The 21,111-nt window shown below is 34.0% G+C and overlaps 9 protein-coding genes and 1 non-coding gene across 10 annotated transcripts; 4 read left to right on the forward strand and 6 right to left on the reverse strand.

The window, feature by feature from the left end:
• Positions 1-737: 737 nt before the first annotated feature.
• Positions 738-4,694, forward strand: NAEGRDRAFT_65944 (uncharacterized protein; the record flags this gene model as incomplete). The annotated part of the gene is made up of 1 exon (XM_002678693.1): positions 738-4,694. One exon carries the CDS (start codon positions 738-740, stop codon positions 4,692-4,694), a length of 3,957 nt encoding a protein of 1,318 aa, XP_002678739.1.
• A 446-nt stretch (positions 4,695-5,140) lies between these two features.
• NAEGRDRAFT_48017 (uncharacterized protein) lies at positions 5,141-6,535 on the reverse strand (the record flags this gene model as incomplete). Its single annotated transcript, XM_002678820.1, has 1 exon — positions 5,141-6,535. The coding sequence occupies one exon, from the start codon at positions 6,533-6,535 to the stop codon at positions 5,141-5,143; it is 1,395 nt and encodes a 464-aa protein (XP_002678866.1).
• A 104-nt stretch (positions 6,536-6,639) lies between these two features.
• NAEGRDRAFT_t229 lies at positions 6,640-6,722 on the forward strand. The gene has a single exon. It is a non-coding gene; the product is annotated as a tRNA-Leu (tRNA).
• A 1,135-nt stretch (positions 6,723-7,857) lies between these two features.
• NAEGRDRAFT_65946 (uncharacterized protein) lies at positions 7,858-9,075 on the forward strand (the record flags this gene model as incomplete). The annotated part of the gene is made up of 1 exon (XM_002678694.1): positions 7,858-9,075. One exon carries the CDS (start codon positions 7,858-7,860, stop codon positions 9,073-9,075), a length of 1,218 nt encoding a protein of 405 aa, XP_002678740.1.
• Positions 9,076-9,660: 585 nt separating this feature from the next.
• Positions 9,661-11,493, reverse strand: NAEGRDRAFT_32635 (uncharacterized protein; the record flags this gene model as incomplete). The annotated part of the gene is made up of 2 exons (XM_002678821.1): positions 9,661-10,974; positions 11,023-11,493. The coding sequence occupies 2 exons, from the start codon at positions 11,491-11,493 to the stop codon at positions 9,661-9,663; spliced, it is 1,785 nt and encodes a 594-aa protein (XP_002678867.1).
• Positions 11,494-11,779: 286 nt separating this feature from the next.
• NAEGRDRAFT_60501 (uncharacterized protein) lies at positions 11,780-12,529 on the reverse strand (the record flags this gene model as incomplete). The annotated part of the gene is made up of 1 exon (XM_002678822.1): positions 11,780-12,529. One exon carries the CDS (start codon positions 12,527-12,529, stop codon positions 11,780-11,782), a length of 750 nt encoding a protein of 249 aa, XP_002678868.1.
• Positions 12,530-13,053: 524 nt separating this feature from the next.
• On the reverse strand, positions 13,054-13,500 carry NAEGRDRAFT_48021 (uncharacterized protein; the record flags this gene model as incomplete). The annotated part of the gene is made up of 1 exon (XM_002678823.1): positions 13,054-13,500. One exon carries the CDS (start codon positions 13,498-13,500, stop codon positions 13,054-13,056), a length of 447 nt encoding a protein of 148 aa, XP_002678869.1.
• Positions 13,501-13,667: 167 nt separating this feature from the next.
• Positions 13,668-15,701, forward strand: NAEGRDRAFT_48022 (uncharacterized protein; the record flags this gene model as incomplete). The annotated part of the gene is made up of 1 exon (XM_002678695.1): positions 13,668-15,701. One exon carries the CDS (start codon positions 13,668-13,670, stop codon positions 15,699-15,701), a length of 2,034 nt encoding a protein of 677 aa, XP_002678741.1.
• Positions 15,702-15,704: 3 nt separating this feature from the next.
• NAEGRDRAFT_36203 (branched-chain amino acid aminotransferase family protein) lies at positions 15,705-17,142 on the reverse strand (the record flags this gene model as incomplete). Its single annotated transcript, XM_002678824.1, has 2 exons — positions 15,705-16,527; positions 16,684-17,142. The coding sequence occupies 2 exons, from the start codon at positions 17,140-17,142 to the stop codon at positions 15,718-15,720; spliced, it is 1,269 nt and encodes a 422-aa protein (XP_002678870.1). The 3' UTR covers positions 15,705-15,717.
• A 603-nt stretch (positions 17,143-17,745) lies between these two features.
• On the reverse strand, positions 17,746-20,507 carry NAEGRDRAFT_32648 (uncharacterized protein; the record flags this gene model as incomplete). The annotated part of the gene is made up of 9 exons (XM_002678825.1): positions 17,746-18,214; positions 18,280-18,502; positions 18,561-18,859; positions 18,962-18,985; positions 19,058-19,098; positions 19,154-19,203; positions 19,305-19,377; positions 19,480-19,557; positions 19,611-20,507. The coding sequence occupies 9 exons, from the start codon at positions 20,505-20,507 to the stop codon at positions 17,746-17,748; spliced, it is 2,154 nt and encodes a 717-aa protein (XP_002678871.1).
• Positions 20,508-21,111: the final 604 nt, after the last annotated feature.

Consider the following 21,111-nt stretch of genomic DNA (forward strand, 5'->3'; position numbering starts at 1 on the left):
TGTTGTTCATTGTTCAATTGATGAGAAATATTAGAGGAAGATGAAGATAATTTCTTTGGAGTGAGCATACTTTTCAATGATGAAAGACTTTTCTTTCTTTCTTTTAGGGTATTATTCGAAGAAGAGGAAGAATTGGACGAATTGTTGTTGGACGAATTACTAGACGAAATGTTAGCAGCATTGGCTAAATTATTATTTAATTCAGTTAATAGTGCAGAACTACTGGTAATGGTGAGGGTTCCTCGCTTTGTTGTTGTTGTTGTTGTATTTGATTCTTGTGATGAGCTGTCAGTGTTGGCATTTGACATTGATGAAACGGATTGGGATCTACGATAGGCATCATTTTCGTTTGGTGATGGTGTTGTAGGTGATGTTGGTTTTTCTGGAATTGTTATTGGTTGAGAAGACGATGACAGCGACTTTCGTTTAAACATTTTTTTTTATGAAATTTGACAGCTAATGGTTTTGACATTTTATGAATGCATAAAGAGATGAACTTGGTCATTCTTCCAAATATTTACCAACAGGCCTTTCTTCTTCTTTCTAATAAAAATTGAACTAGTGTTTTTTTAAAATTTTGTAAAGTTTTACAACAGATTTGTTTTCCTTCATGTTCGTTCAACAAATATGTTCAAATATAATTGAAAACTATTTCTCCAAATTGATTCTTCAACTATTTGTAAAAAATTATAATTCTTTGATTTTAAATTTTAAAAAAAAATTCAAAACACTTCAAAATGCAACAAAAGGAGGAATTTATTCATCATTTGGATGGCTTGATGAATGTGCAGAATTTGCACGATCAGGGAATGACTCCACAAGATGTTGATTTATTATTGTGGAAGAGAGGTAAAAAATCAAGTGAATTGGTGCATGGCAAGTTGGAGGAGATGAAGATGGGTGAACAAGAGATTGGGCAATTGATTGATCAATTGTTGGAATCCAAGTCCGATGATCAAGTTAGGGAGAATAGAATTGGTGTTATTTTGGCAATTGTTTATGAATTGAGAAGTGAAAAGTTGATTCAATTAATTACTGATAGAAATACTCCTATTATGATTGTTGATTTGATTGTTAAGAATTTGACAAGAATTTTGAAAGATCAAGATGAATTTATGAAATTTTTCAATGAGAAATATGATAAATTGAATGATCATGTTAGAATTAGAATTGAAAGATGTGTCAGAAAGACGAAACCAAAGTGGATTCCACAATTGTTGAGTACATTGTTGGAAAGAAAGGCTCCTTCAAGAGAATGCATGTGTACTTTGGGACATTTAGAATCAAATCCAGAAAATGACATTTTAATTGTTAAGGTTCTTAAAGATCTTAAAATAGAATTAAATGACATGATGTTCAGTCCATTATTTAGAAAACATACAAAGGCAATGAGTACTTTTTTGAAAGATAGAATTGAAGAAATATGTGGAAACAATCCTCAGAAAGCAGCTCAATACTTTAACTCGCAAAAATTACCAGTGTTTCTACTCAAACAGTTTCCTAACTTTGCCTGGGAATTGATTTCAAAGTATTTGGTCAACCCATTCTTGGAAAACAAGTGTCAGAAATTGTATTTGAACAAGTTTTGGTACATTCCAACATTTTACACTCATCCATCTTTTGTAGAGACGACTGAAAAAATTATTTCACTCACCAAAGATCCTTCCCTCATTCATGCACGTCAATTGGTTAACAGACTAACTATCAAACAATTAGCCAAAATATTGTTTGCAATTATTGAAAGTTTTGGATATTCTAGATCAACCCATGCCAAACACTTTATTGGGATTCTACTCTTTAACAAAGCAAAGCATTATGCCAATAGAAATGTTCTATTCGAAAATATGTATTCACTTGGTTTGAATAAGGAAAAATTCATTAATTGGATTGTCAATAATTGCCAAACAGATCAAATACCAATGATTTTGAATATTCTACCATGGGATATTGCATCTGCAGTTGCTGAAAGAATATATCAATTGAGAAAGAAAGAGGTTTTCAAAAATTCTTCTGAGGAGAGTATTTATTGGAAATACTTTTTCAATTTGGATGATAATGATCAAAGAAACCAATTCAAAAATGCATGCTCGAATCCAGTTGGTGAAGTAAGAGCTTGTGTTTTGAGAGATTTACTCTTGTGTTCGCTCATGTCTGGAAAGCAAGTGAGAGAAACTTTAGAATTTATTGAAACCAGAATGAAAAACGATACAGAGGTTCAATCCAGATTATTCAATCAATATAATAGAGACAACTCAATCGATAGCTTTTTGGGCATTCATTTCAAAGATCATTCTGAACTAATTCTCAATATTTTAAGCAAGGTAAACTCGTACTCTGCTTCTTCAATTTATCAGGCTCTTATTTCTCAAAATATGACTAATGTAGAAATTTTGAAGAGAATTATTATTTCAATGGAGAAGACTTCGAATTCTTCGTCTAGAGCAGTTAGTTTCAGAAAGGAAGTTCACCAAGAGTTGATGAATCATTTCAAGCCAACTTTGGAGGAAATGGCAAGAAATGGCTCATATGAATTGATTAGTTTCTTATTCGAGTCAATTGAAAATCCAGTTAAATATGATTATATCAACGAGTTTGTTGCTAATTACATTGAGAATGTAATCCCTGAAACCACTTCTAATATTCCTCCAAAGCTTCTCAAAGGACTTGTTGAGGTTTATCTCAAATCGGATCCAAAGAATATTTCCAAGAGAGTTAAAGTCATTCTTGACAAGTATCCTCTTTCATTTCAATTATCTGTTGTACAGAGAGCACTCTTAGATAAGAGAAATATTCCAGATCCAGAACTTGTCTCCAAATTCTTACCAGATCACGTTCTCGAATTTGAAGAGTTGAACTTGTCATTGAGTAGTCAATCTCCACTTGTATGGAAACCTGAAGTATTGAGTTCTCTCCATCTCGAAACATTTGCTCCTAAACAATTGTTACAATCCTTCTCTACCTATTACAAGGATTATCTGTTTAAGGTTTGTAGAACTGGAGAAATTAGTAATTTCTACTGTTCTAGGTATTCAGAGTTTTCAGAGAGGAAACAAACTCTACTAATCCTTCCAAAGCTTCTCTATGAAAGACCAATGTTGGATGACTTGGTTCAATTCATTGATGAGAAGATTCTCTCTAACATTTCCTTGGAGAATGTGGTTCCAACCATGGGTAGAGGAAGAGGCAGAGGCAGAGGCAGAGGAGGAGGTAGAATGAGTGCACCAAGAAGTGTACCAAGACAACCTCGTGCTATTGAATTGAATGTAGAAGATGCTGCTGTTAAATCTTTGGCCAAACTTGTGAGAACTAATTCTCAACATCCACTTGAACATTTAGATTGGATTCTCGAAAATATTACCTCTGAAAATGTAATGTATTTCTACTCGGCTCTGAACAGATTATCAAAACATGAACCAGGATTCGTAAGGAAATTTATTGAAATTTTAAAAGGAAAGTTTAGTTCAGGACCAAAGGAGAATTTCACAATTTCAATTCAAAAGGTTTTCATTTGCTTTTTCAAGCAACATGCAGAATTTTCTGGTAACCATCCTCTCGTCAATGAAATTGCTGACTTTTTGTTACATCTTTGGGATTTGAAACTTCATAAGGATGTTCAAGTTGCAATTGTTCAAACAGCCAAAAAAATCATTTCCAAAGCAAAAGAATATGATCTCTATGCAAAACTTGAAAGATTGTTCAAGGATGCTGCCACTCATGAATATCAAGCCGTTGTGGAAGAGCTGGCATTGTATGTTCCAACTTTGAATGAGAAAATAGCTCAAGACTTTTTCACATTGAGTTTGCAAGCATTGCAACATAAGGATTCTGGTAATTCTCAATCAAAAGTATGGCACCGTATCTCTCAAGCAGTTCTTAGTCTTGATATGAGAGCTTTTAGTAATTCATTTGATGCAATGTCTCTTTTCAATTCCTATCTCATTGATGCCTTGCTTTTATTCGGTGCTTCTAAGGACACTTCCGTTACTGATATTGCTATTGCTACTATTACAACTCAATTATTGGAAAACACAAAGCAAGTGAGCGAACTGTTATTGGAAAAGATTGTAAAACCACTGTTCACAGATGACAAACTCAAGACACTTAATCTAGAATTTGATAGACCAATTTCTACAAGATTACAATATTTGGCAAAGCAAATTGCAACAACAATAACTGGAACTTATTCAACCATTTCAGAAGAAACCTTGAACGATATTCAACAGTTAATCTTGGATTGGATTGGATTGACTAAAACATTGGAAGAAAGAATTTCACACGCCTGCCTTGTTTCCAGTATTACAAATTGGTCAAATAAGGATTCGATTATCGAAAACAGTATCAAGAGAGTCGCTAATTTATTTGTTGACATGCCAGATTTGAAAATTGCTGGTTTGACAACTTTATGTCACAATTCCAGTCTTTTCATTCTCACAAATGAACACTCTGACAGCACCACCCAAGCTGTTTCTCATATTCTCCAAAACCATAGTCAATACTCTCAAGATGAATTAATTCTAGCAGTCGCTCTTCTTAAATTAATTCCAGTCAATCCAGATATTGAAAATCTAATGAAAATCATCAACAATCTTACACCAACCTATCCACTTCTTGCCATCACATACTTTATCAAAACTGAAAGTGATCAAGATAAAGGAAAGAATCAACGATTCCCTTTCAGAAGACATGGTTATTAAATAAACAATGTAGCGAATCAGTTTACAATGTAATTAAGTTGCGAATTGTGGCTCTTTCCAAAGAAGCAATTAAATTATTCTGGTCAATTACCTATTATGAAAAGAACCTATTTTTCAATGAATGTTTGAATCGTTTATTACTTAGTTATTAACAGTCCTACGTACAACGGAAAATGTGAAAATACCAAATTAAAATGTTTATTGGGCTCTCCCTTTATCCTATTAACCATTTGTTATTTATCCATGCTACATACGAAAATAATGGTCAGCGTAATAGATGAATTTCAACAACTTTGACATCATACCCATTCCACTTTCCTATTCACTGTTGTGTAGGAACAATCGTATACAATTCGTACAGTGGCTAGTTGGTCAAAAATGAACAAGAATCAAAACATGATGAATCTTCTCTTACCTGAATTTAAATAAATTTAACTAATGCAATTTTACAAGTTTTTGGAGATGATTTCTTGTAATTCCTCAGGTACAAATCTAAGTGCTTCTCTGTTTTGTTTTACAGCTTCCAAAGCAATTTCACTATCTAATTTCAATTCCTGAGAGGCAAAACGAATTGCTTCACCATCATTTTTCACAGCAGCCATAACTAGGTCTCTATCATTCCTGAACGTTTCAGATGCAAAAAATAGTAAATCACCTTCATGAGCAACAGCTTCCAATAGGAAATCCTTGTTATTGAGAAACTCATCAAGAAATTCGAGTGCATCACCATTTTGTTTGACCGCTGCCATTGCAATTTCTCTATCTTTTTTGAAATGATCTGCAATTTTTTGAATCATCATACCATTTTGCTTAACAGCTGTCAAAACTACTTGTCTGTCATGTTTTAATTCCTGAGCAGCAAATTCAATAGATCTTCCATCTATTGAAACAGCAACAAGAACTATTTCCATATCTTCTTGGAGTGAATAATCAGCATAGTAAAATGCTTGTCCATTTTGTTTGACAGCTGCCAAAATTAATTCTCTATCCTTTAGTAATTCCTTTGGGACATCTCCATCTGATAATACTTTCCAATTTTGTGATACTGCAGCTATGGCTATTTCTCTATCTTGTTGTAGCTCTTCTTCCAATATTGAATAAACTTTTCCATTTTGAGAAACTGCAGCTAAAACTATTTCTCTATCGTTTTTTAATTGTTGATCTACGTATTTGATTGCCTTTCCATTATTTTTCACAGCTTCCAATACTAGCTCTCTATCTTGTTTTAATTCTTCTGCAGCATGTTTGATACAAGTTCCTGCACATTTTACAATTTCCATCATGAATTCCCTGTCAGTTTTCAAATTTTTGGAAGCATAGCAAAATGATTTATGGTAATGTTCGACAGCATGCTTTACAACCTCCTTATTATTCCTTAATTTTTTAGATGCATAAAGCAATGGAGCATAATCTACAGATTCTTTAATTTTCTCCTCCTCAAGCATCATTTTGACATATGGCACATAATCCCACAAGCCAAACAACTGACCAAGGTAAACTGCATGATACGCTTCATACATGTGCACAGCTTGAAAAACATCATCCACAAAAAAGCTTCTCCACTGAACTAAATCAATACCTTTCTTTGCAATATAATTCTTTACTTCCTCCTCCTCATTCATATCTGAAATTATTTTCTCCACTTGCTTTATAATTTTCTTTTGGTTGACCTTGTGCTGAGTGAGTCTTAGTTTGGTGAGGAGAATTTTGGAGGAAATATTCACATCTAGAATAATAGTGGTTGTAATTTTGTCCTTCAATGATGATGGATTGTGTGGTGGGAGTTTTGGTTTTTTCTCTGGTGTTGTTGCTTTGATTGAATTGTGTTGTTGTCTTTTCATTATTTTTTTTGTTTTGGTGATCGAATCGGGAAAATGGAGTTATTGGCAAGAAGCTGTTCCCTGTGTGACTATTCAAAACTAATATGTTTGAATATTAATCACCAGCCCGCGTAGCAGAGTGGTCAAATGCGTAAGACTTAAGATCTTATCCCGAATGGGTTCGTGGGTTCGAACCCCACCGCTGGCATTCCTTTTTTGCTCTCATTTTTTCTCGCTTTTGTACCATTGTGGTTGACTGCTGAAGCACAACTCAAGTAATTCCAAGTACTGCTTGTTCTTTTTTCTAAAAGCTTACAGTTAGTTTTTAGCTCACTACTGTTCAAGTAACTTCCTGTAAACCATTGTAATTTTCATACATTCCATTACAATAGTGTGATCTACGTATGGCGACTCTCTTTAAAAAAATAGTGCACAGATCCTCAACACCATTTTGTGGGTATCAAACCATAAAAGACTACAAACTATAAAAAAGGCAATATCGGAGTCAATGAACCTTAATAGGAGGAATAAATTCAGAAATGCAACTCTGTTGCTTGCTTAGTTGTGTCAGAAACTTCATGGCAAGATAATAAGGAAAGAATTTGTGTTTATCTATTTCGGAACAATTGTTTAACATTACCAAATTTTACTGCATTTCGAATAAAAGATGAGAAACATCTCATGGAGCAAAGAGCCTAAAAAATAGAAATTGATATTTATACAACTGAATTCAATAATCTTCATTCAAGCGGAAGGATTATCGTTTTTTATGGTTTGGTTTTGGTTGTGAACTGATTATTAGAAAGTTGTGTGAATTTCAGTTTTTGGAAAGTGTGTTTTATCTTTCAGTTTGTTTGCATTCAATAATCAAACAATCCAAGTAATTGGATTGCATGGATGACAATTAGCCTACGATCTATTAACTAAATGCTATAGGTAGATTATATACGAAACTATTTCAATTCTCTCTCTCTTAATCCCAACCATTTAAATCTTAACAGCCCATGTCGCATTTATAGATTTAAACCAGCGCGTTTTGCTTTGTTTTGGTTTGTCAGTGAAACTGTTTCGAATAATTCAAGCATCATGTCAATTACCCTAGGGTCTCAACACGCTTATATCAACAAATACCCATAAGTATTCAACTTTAAACCCTTTCAATTTGTCCTGTTACGACGAAAGGCCTCTGGAACCAATTAGAAAAAAACCAGCTTGTGGTGTTTCTTCACTTTTTCGTCTGGTTTAGTTTACTTTAAAAAAACAAGTGAACACTACTACATGTTTAAAGTGAGACAGCAGTGAGAAAGAGTGAGAAACAGTTTAATGTTTATGCAATTCAAAGAATGAACAAACCAACTGAAAGTGTTTCGAATAATTCTAATAATTATCACTTTACTAATGAAAGTAGTAGTAGTGGAAATACTCCTTTGAATCCTCTTTCAATATCAGCCGAAATACCAAATTCGTACCATGTTGAACGGCACAAACTTTCGAATAATAATTCAACAAGTATACGAAATATAATTACTTCATCAGTTGGTGCTAATTCTAATCATCCTACCATGATTGCATCTCATAACTATTCTGCTAATGGAATTGATGAACATTCTTCCATCCTACCTTCCATACATAATACTCCTTTCCAATCCAATGAGAATGTTTACTATTCGAAACCAATCTATTCCAATTTACAATCAAATTCTCCATTTCCCTCATCTTTAGCAATAACAACGATCCATGCTAACAACAACATGCAGAAAGAAAGACTTCCATCAATTAATCATGTTGTAAATTCTTCATCATCAACTATTCGAAACTCAACATCTCCTCCAACACCATTTATCTCCTCACAAGTTTCACATTCACAACACTTTAATCAACACCTTTATGTTGAGGATCATCAGCATTCACAGTACATGATACCATCCAACCAAAATAATCAACTTTCGAATAATAATCAATTACATCCTTTTGGTGATTCCAACAAGATTTCAGTATCACCATCAGCAGGAAGTCTCGTTTCTTATCAATCACCACCACCGACACAACATGTACCATCAAACTCCATGATTAGAAACAATTCGAAACCAAATTTGCATGTCATGAACAATAGCCACAGTAATAACAATCTTTCAAATTTTGATCAAACCAATACTTCAACTACTACCTTAATTCATCATCACCATCATCAACAACAACAATCACCAATACATGCCACACCTATCATCAATACCCAACAACAGCAACAACAAACACAACAGCAGGATAATTATTATCACGATTTTTATGTACCCATTAAAAAGACCAACAAGTTAATGATGAACAACAATTTAAATAATCCAAATTCCCAAAATGCAACTCAAAGTGCATCATCATCTTCATCTGCTTCTTTAATAATGAATTCTTCTTCCAATGCTCATAATAATACAACTTCTTCAAATGGAGTGCCCCTAAAATGTTCATTGTGTGATCGTGGCATTACGAAACGATATTGGGTAAGAGATTGTAATGTGGATGTGATGAAAACATTTTCAAAGAATGAAGGTATGTTATTGTTGTGAATTTTGTGGATGGCTTACTTGTTTTTAATATTGTTTTTTTGTAATGCCGTTGTAATGTGTGAAAAAAATGAATTTTAGCACTTGTTGGAAATTCATGTTGTAAAGCATGTTATACAAAAGCAAGAAAAATTATCAAAGCTCAAAAACCACCCTCCTCAACCTCAACCTCAACCTCAACAAATATTGATAATTCATCAGTAACAACCAATATAGTAGCAGCAGCAGTAGATAATAGTAATAACATCGTGAATAATTCCTCCTCTGGTGAGAATGATTCCTCATCAAATAATGTAAATAATAATGTTTCAATTCAAACAACGACTAGTTCTGTGATGAGTGGAAATTCCACTCCAGAATCACAACAGAGTTTCAATTATCTTAATCTAGGAAGAAATTTGGAGAATTCATTGATTTCAGGTGAAGTTTTGGAAGAATTGGGTCTTGTCTTGACAAGATCAGATAGTTCAAGCTATTCATCGAGTAAGATTGGAAAAGATAAGAAAAAGTACAATCTTCAAGTGGATAGAACTGAGGAAGAGAATGAAATTGTATTCAATATCAAGTTAAAAGTTAATAAGAAATGATTTATAATTTACTTCTCTTTTCTGCTGGAGTTTTGTAACCATCACTTTCGTTACCAATGAGATAATCAGTGGCATTGATTTGCTTGATGAGTTCAATCTTTTCCTTCGAAGGGAGAAGATTGAGTGGGTGATCTTCAACGAAAATCTTGAGAATTGAAACATTTCTGTTTGAATTCTTTGACATGCAATGTTCCAAAAGGAGAACGGCAACTTGAATGTGAGCAATTGTGAAGGCCAAATCTCTTGCAAAGGTTGTCAATACAGCTTGATTCTTTTGGTTGGTTTTGAGATAGTCGACAACATCGTGAACTGCCTTGGTAATTCCCTTTGAAATGTGAGATACATTGGAAGATGAAGGTGAATTAGCAACACTAACAGCACGGTCAACCCAACTCTTCAAAGTATCTTGACCAGATTCAGGATGTAACAAAACTCTCAATACATCCAATGAGAGAATATTTGTTGTTCCTTCCCAAATACTCAAAACTTGAGCATCTCTTAATAAACGAGGCATTCCAGAGTCTTCAGTATAGCCAACACCTCCCAACATTTCCAATCCTTCACTCACAACTTGGAGAGATTTCTTACCAGTGTACAATTTAATGATTGGAATACACAATCTGAGAATTTGCCTTTCATTTTGATTGGCAATTCCACATTCCTCCTTACCAAGTATTCTGACACAATCCATAACAAAATGCAAACTACCAGTAGTTTCTGCTACCATCTTTGAGAGCCATCTCAAATGGAGAGTATTGTGTGCCAAGATTTGTCCCTTATTTACAATTCTTTTTGATGCAAAATCTTGAGCAATATTTACAGCTCTTCTCATTTTGGCAACAGCACAAATTGAGTTGTAAATTCTAGTTACATTAATCATGGTTGCAATGAATTTAACACCTTGTCCACGAGGACTGATAAGAGTGGCCTTTGCATTTTTGAGTTCAATTTCAGATGTTGGCATGGCCTTGGTTCCCAACTTGTTCTTGAATTTGTGGAACAAGAGGCCATTCCAATTTTGTCCAGTTTCATCTTTGGTCTTTAAGAGGAATAGAGAAACCTTATCATCAACTTTTCCAGTCTTTTCATCTTTGATTTTAGCAAGCAAAAGAGCCATTGCAGAGTCAGAACTACCAAACCACTTGAAACCATTGAGAAGATAATCGAAATCTTTAACTTGAGTGGCAATAGTTTCACATCCAGAAACATCAGATCCACCACTCTTTTCTGTCATCCACTGATTACTAGTCCAGAATTGTTCAGGATCTCTTGATGTTAAATGTTGTCTACACTCAATCATTAATTGTTCTCTCTTCTTTTCAGCATCAGTTAAATTAGTTTTCTTTCTTTCAGAATTGAGAACAGTTTCCAATAATTTAGAAGCTCCATCACCCATAGAAAGAGGACAAGTCTGAACAGCACAACTTGGATCATACAAATACAATTTGGCAAATTGATAAACTCTAGCAAATTGACGAAACCTGTCACGCTCGTATCCCAAAGCAATAAGTCCTTCTCTTGCACTAGTATCATACAATTCCTTCCAAGAAGAATGCATCTCAATTCTGTCAACTCTGTTATGCCAAGCATCATAATGAATTAATTTTGGTTCATTTCTCTCAGCCAAATCAGACCATTTCCAAATAGTTGATGAAACTTTATCACCAAAAGCAGTCAAATCCTTCATAATATCATCTCGGATTGTGTTATTCTTCTTATCCAGAGAAAATATGTAACGATCGAGAATTTCCAACAAGGCTTGATCTTCAAGGAATGTATTTCCCAATGTTGGTGCTTCCAATTTGAAACTCTTTTCAAGTGAGAAAGAAGACATTTTCAATAAATTAATAAATAATAATATATATACAGTTATTAATAGCAATACAAAGAGAGAAATCTTTTGAGAGATGAAGATGTGAGAGGATCCAACAAGAGAGAGATGTTTTGCTATTTTTTTTTACTATTGTAATCAAAGAGGAAGACTGGAAAAATAATGTCATTACAAAATTTGACCAAGCTTAGGTCTGGACTTGTTATTAGAAATGTTACTCCATAAATTGATGATTTCTTTAGTGATGGAGAAAAGAATTAACATGAATGGTAGATATTAGACGAAACTTTTAATGAAGATTACTTTCCAATGCTTCAAAATAAATTTCATCATATAAATCCTCAACAAAAACTCTCATATGATCAACTCTCTTCTTTGCCAATTTCTTTCCAGTTTCTGTTTTCATCATTGACTCCAAGTGGAATAATTTATCATAGAAATGTTGAATGGCAGAATCGTCAGTGGTAGAAACAGTTGGTTTTGGTGTTTCCGTAATTTTCCAATCAACCATTTCAGAAGGTGATTTGAATTGACTTGTAGGTTCATTGAGATAAATTGCTCTTCCCTTAGATCCACTAAAAACAAGACAACGAGCAACTCCAACAGCTCCAATGGCATCCAATCGATCACTATCTTGAACAACCTTCAATTCAATTGGTAATTCATTAATGTCCAATACTGTATTCTCCTTCAATCGTTTAACTTCCTTTGAGAATGAAATATTATCAACAACAAATTGAACTCTTTCAATTAATTGATTTGGAACTTCGAGTGATGATAAATGTTCTTCGATGGCTCTCTTTGGTGTCAATGCAGTATCGGATTTTTCAACATATTTATGATCGTGAACATCATGCAAATAGGCAGCCAATTCAATAACTTGTAATTTATCTTCATCAATTACATTTTCACATTTAGCAATGTGTTTGGCTAAATTGACAACTCTTTCCACATGATTAAAATCATGAGATGCATCATACTTGGACATGATTGATGCAACCATTTCACGGGTTTTGACAATAATACGAGTCCAATTCATTTTCTTCTTCTTTTTGAATAGATATAATTTGCTTGAGGATCTACAACACAGTGTTGAGAGATTTGTTTGATTTTTTTTTTGAGATTTTCAATAATTATGAATTGGCCATTTATAGGGCAAAGAACTTCGACGGTGAGATGGAAGCTGCAACAATTTTTTGATTTTTAGTTCGTTACGAGTCGTGGATTGCCTTTGCTATTAATACGCACGCATCCTTTAGATTAGGTTACATGTTTTATTGTATGAATAATACTTTTAATACATTTAATTATTTAATATTCCGAATAAATTCAATTAAATTCAAATTAAATATTAAAGGAAATATTTAAATAATAATTTTTTAATTTTTATGTGAGTTTAAATCCTATTGTTGTTGTTGGAAATAACCAATTGATACGAGTGTTTAAATTGTGAGAGAGAGGGAATGATGATGTAAGAATGGAAAACTAGAGACTTGTTCGTGTGAAAAGCAAAAAGGGGAGTGTAGCATGATATATTCATATAGCAGTAGCATGGTTACTAATTTACTTTTCCTTTGGTGTTTCTTCTGTTTGTTCGGAAACTTCTTCTTCTTCGATTATTTCTTCTCCTTCTTCTTGTTCACCTTCTTCGTCTTCGGAAGCTCTGACCAGAGACTTATCTTGTTCCTTTTGCTTTAACAATAATCTCTTCTTTTCTTGAATGGCAATCTTCATTTCTGGTGATAAACTATCATTCAATTCCTTCAAATTAGATTCAGTAGCATAGATAGCAATTTTGTTTGGATACAGGAAATTTCTCATATATCCAGCCTTTACTTTAACTACTTCTCCTTCCACTAAAAATTTAAAATCCTTTTTAATAATAACATCGGTATTAGCAACACTTCTCACGAATCGTACTTGTTGTGATTCAACAGCAACAAGGGAAGCAACAACATTGTTCTTTCTAAATGATGATGGCACTGTGGCAATTGAGAAAAGTCTCTTCATTTTTTATTTCATTAAAAAAACAAAAATTCTCAAAGCCTTGGTTCCTTTCTTTCGTTTCTTAAGAAAATAAATATAAAGTCATTTCGGAAGGCTTTAAAGATTACATATTAATATTAAATAATTATTAAATAGAAGAAGGAGGAGAAATTAGAGGAATTTTTGAAAGGATGGAAAATTCTCAACAACAATTTAAAATTGATGTTTTTATTAGTATTAAATCATCATCGAGTCAATATATTAAGAATCATCCACTCTTGTTGAGTTATATATTAATACAATTGGTAGAACAATCAGAGAAAAAGACACTTGTCTTTACAAATTTCAATCATGTTTTGAAAACTAGTATTTCTCTTCAACAAGAAAGTGTACCAATTGAATTATCATTCCGAAGTTTAATTGATAATATTCCAGTATCATCATTTGATTATTTATTCCCGTATACATTGACTCTGGATTCGCCATTGATATATCACTTCAAAGTTTTGGATGAACACAATGAAGGAAATAATGAATCAACAAATTCGTCATCATCACAAAAGAGAAAGAAATTCTCATGTGGAGGTCTTCAAAAAGAATATGAACAATTGAAGAAAACATTGAAACAAATGATTGATTTACGAGAGAATAATGTCAGTGCTGGTGTATTGATACATGGTTTGTCTGGTGTAGGAAAATCACTTCTAGTTAATACAGTTTTACAAGATTTATTCCAAGAATCGTGTCAACAATCGAATAGTGAAGAAGAAGAACCAAGCATTTTCACAATACACGCATCAATGTTTTCTAGTAAGGTCTATGGTCAAAACGAAGCCAAAATGAAACAATTCTTCCAAAACCCAAACGAAGAAGGGCATTCTCAATTAATTTATTCATACAAATTTATTATACTGGAAGATTTGGAGCAATTAGCTCCATCCAATCAAGTTATACAGGAGAGTTCACTAATGTCAAAGGGTGGTAAAAGATTGGTGAGCACTTTACTTCATTGCTTGGATGATTGTCCAAAAAAGAGAATAATTGTAATAGGCATTACAAACCAATTCTCAAAGATTGATTCATCCATAAAGAGGTCAGGAAGATTGGATCAAACAGTTATCGAGTGTCCAATTCCAGGAGAAGCAGAGAGACTCAGCATTTTAAAATGTATTTTTGAACAATGTAGTTTGGTAGCTGATGAAAAAGTTGTAAATAAGGTTGCTGCTGTCACACATGGTTTTGTTGGATCGGATCTGAAATCGTTATGTAATGAGGCTATTCTCCAATATTTCATGAAAACAGAGCCAGTAGCTCTCGAAGAAGAACAATCAATGATATCTTTAGATTATGAATTTTTCGAGAATGCTCTTGTTCATGTGAGGCCAAGTGCTATCAGACACATCCTTGTTGAAGTACCAAAAGTTTACTGGGATGATATTGGAGGTCAGGACAATGTCAAACAAGCTCTCAAAGAATCGATCGAATGGCCTTTCAAACACTCTGAGCACTTTAAACGAATGAAAATAAGAGCACCAAGAGGTGTGCTTCTTTATGGACCTCCAGGTTGTTCAAAAACGCTGATGGCTAAAGCTTTAGCTACTGAGGCTAAATTGAACTTTTTGGCTGTGAGAGGTCCTGAGCTGTTCAGCAAATGGGTTGGTGAAAGTGAAAGAGCAGTCCAACAAATTTTCTCAAAGGCAAGACAAGCTGCTCCAAGCATTATCTTCTTTGATGAGATTGATGGCTTGGGAGTGGAAAGAGGAAGTGGAGGTAACTCTGTTGGTGATAGAGTTCTGTCACAATTACTCCAAGAATTGGATGGTATTGATCCTTTACAAGGAGTAACGGTAATTGCTGCTACAAATAGACCTGATTTATTGGATAAGGCTCTGCTTAGACCTGGCAGAATTGATAGAATGCTCTACGTATCACCACCAGATGAAGCTGCAAGAAGAGAAATTGTGAAAATCCAATTGAAGAAAATGGCAAATATTGTCTCACCAGAGGAAGTGGAAAAGATTGTTCAATCGACAACTAATTACAGTGGTGCTGAAATGACAGCTCTCTGCAGAGAAGCAGCTTACATTGCACTCCAAGAAGATATCCACGCTCAACATGTAGAGTTCAGGCATTTTGAGGAAGCTGTCAAATCAGTTCTTCCAAGAATTACTAAGGATATGCTTGAATTTTACAAGGAGTTTGCCAATAAAAACAGAGCAGATTAATATCCAAAATTGTTTTTTAATAGCTTTGTGGATTCCATTTTGATTTTCCAGAAATAATATCTTCAACATTGTGAGCAAATTCATGAGGAACTTCACCATATTGAATTGACAAAATTCTGTCCCATAATTTCATAGCCAATGATTCTTCTTTTGGAGGCACTGGAATTGGATATTCCTTTCCTTGATAACTGATAGCATTGATTGGAGCAACAACACAAGCAGTACCAGCTCCGAAAGATTCAAGAATTCGTCCATTTTCGACATCCTTGATAAAATCTTCCATAGTATAAGTAACTTCTCTAGCAGGTTGTTTGAATTCATTCTTAACAATATGAAGGACAGATGAACGTGTGACACCTGGTAAAATGACTTCTCCCAATGGTGGTGTAATCAATTCCTTTTCACCATTATCTGCAATTCTATAGAAGAAAATGTTCATTGTACCAACTTCAGTAATTTGATGGTCAGCTCCGAAAAGCCAGAGTACTTGACTGTATCCCTTTTCAATGGCTTCTAATTGTGGCATGATTGTAGGACCATAATTAGCACCAACTTTAGCATTACCAGTACCACCTGGGAAAGCTCTCACATATTTTGGATCAGCAAGTAATTTGACTGGAGCAAAACCAGACTTGAAATATGGACCAACTGGAGAACAAATCACAAATAATTTAGCATTATTTGGTGGCAAGACTCCCAAAGTACGTTCAGTACTAATCACTGTTGGACGAATGTAGAGAGAGTAACCCTTCTTAGCTGGAACCCAATCCTTTTCAACCTTGACCAACTCAGCCATGCATTTTATGAATTCTTCTCCTTGGAAATTCTTCATAAATATATTCCGAAAGTGTTTTTATCATTTGTATCATTGTATTGTTTTTGGAGGTTGGGTAGTGTCAAGTAATTATCATCAGCACAATGATATTAAAATTAAATTAGAAAAATTGTTAGATTATTTGAAAATTCCGAAATTAAAACATACTGGTAAACCCAATCTTGCACAAGATCTATTGAGTCTGTTTGAATTCATTTCTGGTCTGAACAAAAAGACGTCTTCTCCATTCTTGTAAGCCTTCAAACCTTCAAAGCATTGAATAGCATAGTGCAGAGATGAACAAGATGGTGGAAGAGTTAAATCATGATATGGAACAATCTTTGGATTACTCCAACCCTTTTCTGAATTCCAATCAACTTCAAGCATATGATCTGTAAATTGTTTACCAAAGACAAGACCTTCCCAGGCAGGTTTTGTAAGTGGATTTGTTGTTTTTTCAATAGTCAATGATGTATGAAGAAAATCACCATATGGACCCTTTCTAATCGAACATTTATCGTCCTTCAATTCATCAACTTGTGTCTTATGGAATGACCTAGAACAGTTGAACAAAATTCGTTGTTGGTTAACTCTATTACAAGTGGAAGTAATCGATTTTTTGAGCATCTTTTGTGTTATTGTTTGTATTCTCTCTTTTTCAAAAACGTGGATGTTTACCCGACAATGCAGAGAAAATCTTTCGAGTCTGGAGTTGTTTTTTTAATGTTGGTTTTGGTGTTTGCGCACTCAAAGCATAACAATTAATTGGCCAGAATACTAACAAAGAGTTGTGGCCTCATCACCATAAACAACATGTCGAGTTTAGGAGTCTTATTTGTGCATTGGTGATGATGGTATTATAATTGTAATATTGTGTTGAGTTAATATTTGGACACGGTTTTAATTATTGTTATTGGCGATTAGGTTTGTTGTGTGGCTTCAACGACAAGAATGAGCACCAAAGTGACTGGACTAGAGTTTACAAAAAGTTCTTGAAGAATCTCCATTTCTATTGGCGGGAATTTTGCTCCGGTTACGAACCAAGCAACGGAACAAACATGTGCTAGACTACGGTTTTTTTAAAAGATTTTCTTAAACAATCCAGCTATTAATAAGAAGATTTTTATTAACAGGTTGCTTCGCCAAGTTGATATTTGTGGTTCCACATGTTTTAATACAGAGCTAGAGAAAATGCAATAATTTAAGTTTTAATAATAAATATATAAATAATTAATAAGTTCCTTGATACATTTCATCAATATATGTTCTGTACTTTTGAACAATATTGTTACGTTTAAGCTTGAAAGCAGCTGTTAAGAGATCGTTTTCAGGTGACCAAACATCATCAAAGACACGAATGGCCTTAATTTCTTCATATCTCTTAAGCTTGTAGGTCTTAGCCAATTCTTCCAATGATTTCAAGATGTGTTGTTGGACCTTTGGATGTTTACAAATTTCAGAGAAGGTACCAGTAATGCCATTTTCTTCAGCAAATCTCTTGGTTGGACCTGGTTGAGCGATGACAATGGCAACAGGGAATGAACCGAAGCTGTCTCCATAGACCATGATACCATTTGGTGCAACGTATGGACAACCGTTATAGATACTCTCCAATCTTTCCAAAGCAATATATTCACCATGGGATAACTTGACTAAATTCTTAACACGATCAATAATTGAAATTGTACCATCCTCATTCCTAAAAAGTTGAATTGTTGAAAAGTAAAAGGTCAAATTAGTATTCAAAAAGAAATGTAAACCTACAATTGACCAACATCTCCTGTCAAGAAGTATCCATCTTCCATGAATGCTTCCTTTGTCTTTTCAGGTTGCTTATAGTAACCTAGGGCGACAGAGTTACCTCTGATGGCAATCTCTCCTCTTGGTACTGGGCTATCTGCCAAATAATTCAAGTGTGGAACTGAGATTAATTTGATTTCAACACATGGAACAACAACACCAGCAACATTGGTTTGGAATTTAGCTTCTGGCATTAAAATGACCTAAAGAAATGTTAAATCTTCTCTCCACGATAAATCTTCTACTTACACCTGCAGCACTAGTCTCAGTAAGACCATATCCTTGGAAGGTACTGGCTCCAAAGCAAACTCTGAAGAATTCTTGACTTTGTTTTGAAAGTGGAGCACCTCCAGAAAGGCATCCTACCAATCTTCCACCAGCCATACTCTTAATCTTTCTGAAAATCAAAAAGTTGAACAATGGTGTATCTCTTCCATTCTTAAGAGCATTAAGTTTACAATCATAAGCAGTCTTGAAAAGCCATTGAATGATTGGTGAACCTGCCTTAATCTTTTCAGAAACACCCTTCTTAATGGTGTCGTATCTGTATGAAAGATATAATAATAAGGACATTAGTCGCATATAAAATCATTTCGCACAAACAATCGCAGATTTAAATTAACCAAAAAAAAGCTTGAAAACTTACACTCTTGGTACACCACAAAATATTCTTCCGTAATAAATTGAAAAAAATGTACGAAAGATAGTTAAGCACAAATTGACAATATCAGCCACTACTTACTGAGGTGCTACAGCTTCAAGATCACCAACAGGTCTGGCAGTCTAATTATTTGAAGTGAATTATGAAACATTGAAATGTTAATAATTATCAAAAAACACTACTTGCCTTAGTTGTAAGAGTTTTGGAGTTTCCGTATCCGATTTTTCCTGTTTTATGAATGTTGTGAAGTAAACGTGATTTGGTGTGGAATTTGGTAAATAATGATATTGTTGTAACATTTTACATTCTTTTGAATACTACTACTTACCTCCAAGACCCAAGATGTAATGTTCAGCAGCCATTTCCAAAATGTGAGAAAGTGGAAGATATCCCAAATAAGTCTAGTATTACTGTAATGAGCAATCAATTTTAAAATGAGATACTTACTCTATTGTCACATTATTAATAATGGTGAAAAACTGAAATACTTACGGATTCTTGACGTGTGGCAAACCAAATTGCTCACGTGCACCCACGGAAATCGAAAGTATATTTTTTGCTGTTAGCATTACACCTTTTGGCTAATGATTAGAATACAAATAGATTAGATCTGTAAATAATAATTCATAATTACCTTTGAAGTAGTTCCGGAAGTGTACATGACAACAGTCAAACTATCACCTCTTTGTTCTTCCTTAACTGGAATTGGATTTGTTTCTTGTTTTCCTAATTCTTCAACTTCTTCAAAGGACAAAACAGAAACACCATTCTTTTCCAATTCAGCAATATGCTTTTGAGTTTCTTCCTTCTTACCTTCCCAAGATGATGCATAGATGAGGTACTTTAAAGTTGGAGTATTTGGAGTAATTTGATAGGCAAGCTTTTTCAATGATGCTTCATTAACTAACATGGCTGGAAGTTCACATTCATTAACAGCCTCAATGAGTGATTCATCACCCAAAGTAGAGTAAACTGTCATTACAGTAATGTTGTATCTCATGCAAGCGTGGAGAGTCATTAACCATTCCTTACGAGTTTCTTCAAAGATACCAAAAAAGTCCTTAGAGTTCAAGCCAGTGAAACGTGCAATACCACGTGAAAGATTAATAATTCTACTATAGATTTGATTGTAGGTTTCATACTTGACATCGTCAAAGTGGAAAACTTCCCAGTCCTTACCATCAAGCTTTTCAACAGACTTATTCTTGAAAGTACGACTACCAAGCATTGGCAAATCACCAAATTGTTTAACAACATGATCCAACAGTCCGTTGAGTGTAGTTACACCAGGAACTGGAGTGCTAATTAATTCCTTTTCATAGCCAACTCTTCTGATTGGCTTTGTTTCTTCACCAGGTTTATAGTTTGGATCATCGACTTGAACAGTATAGGATTTCAAGTGATCAAATCTTCCTCTCAAGTCAGCAGGTAAGAAATCCTTACCAAACAAGATTCTAAAGATGATGTAGCAGAAGCGATCCACCAAAGACAAGATGAAGGCGATAATTTTCAACAGAAGTGATTTTATCATTTTTTTTTGAAAGTTCATTTACTCAATTTTCCTGTTACCCCTATGTGAAAGCAAACAAGATTTGAAAGAGAGACAAGATTTGTCAAGTCATTGTAAAGCCTCGTCCAATGATCCTCGCCATTGATTATCCAATAAATTAGCAGCAAAGGAAAAACCTTTTTGAAAACAGATAATCCCATGTCCAGCATGGTTCAAAAATGGTGGTACTGGAAAGATGAAAAATGCATTGGTTCAATGATTACAAACGTATTATTGAAACATCTTCATGGTTGAGAGGTTCCATCCGCAATCTTCTCTAAAACCAAATTAAGATTGGACAGGCATTTCACCAACTACAGTTTTCCCTCGATCACCAAGTTTATTAAACGACCTTAGATTCTGTCTTGATAGTGATTGATTTCTTTTAATGAATAGATCATGAAAAATGGTTTTTCACGATTACAAATTGATTCCCACAAAAGAAAATATCATGATGCATTTAAATAATGTACAACCCAACAATCACTACAGCATTTGAAATCCTATCACTTGTTACAACTTTCAACTCTTATTGAGAAAAGTGACAAACATTCCGATTTGGCAATATTGAATGAACACAACATTG

The sequence above is a fragment of the Naegleria gruberi genome (genome assembly GCF_000004985.1).
Source record: "Naegleria gruberi genomic scaffold NAEGRscaffold_16, whole genome shotgun sequence".
In the NCBI taxonomy this organism is placed as follows: Eukaryota; Heterolobosea; class Eutetramitea; order Acrasida; family Naegleriidae; genus Naegleria; species Naegleria gruberi.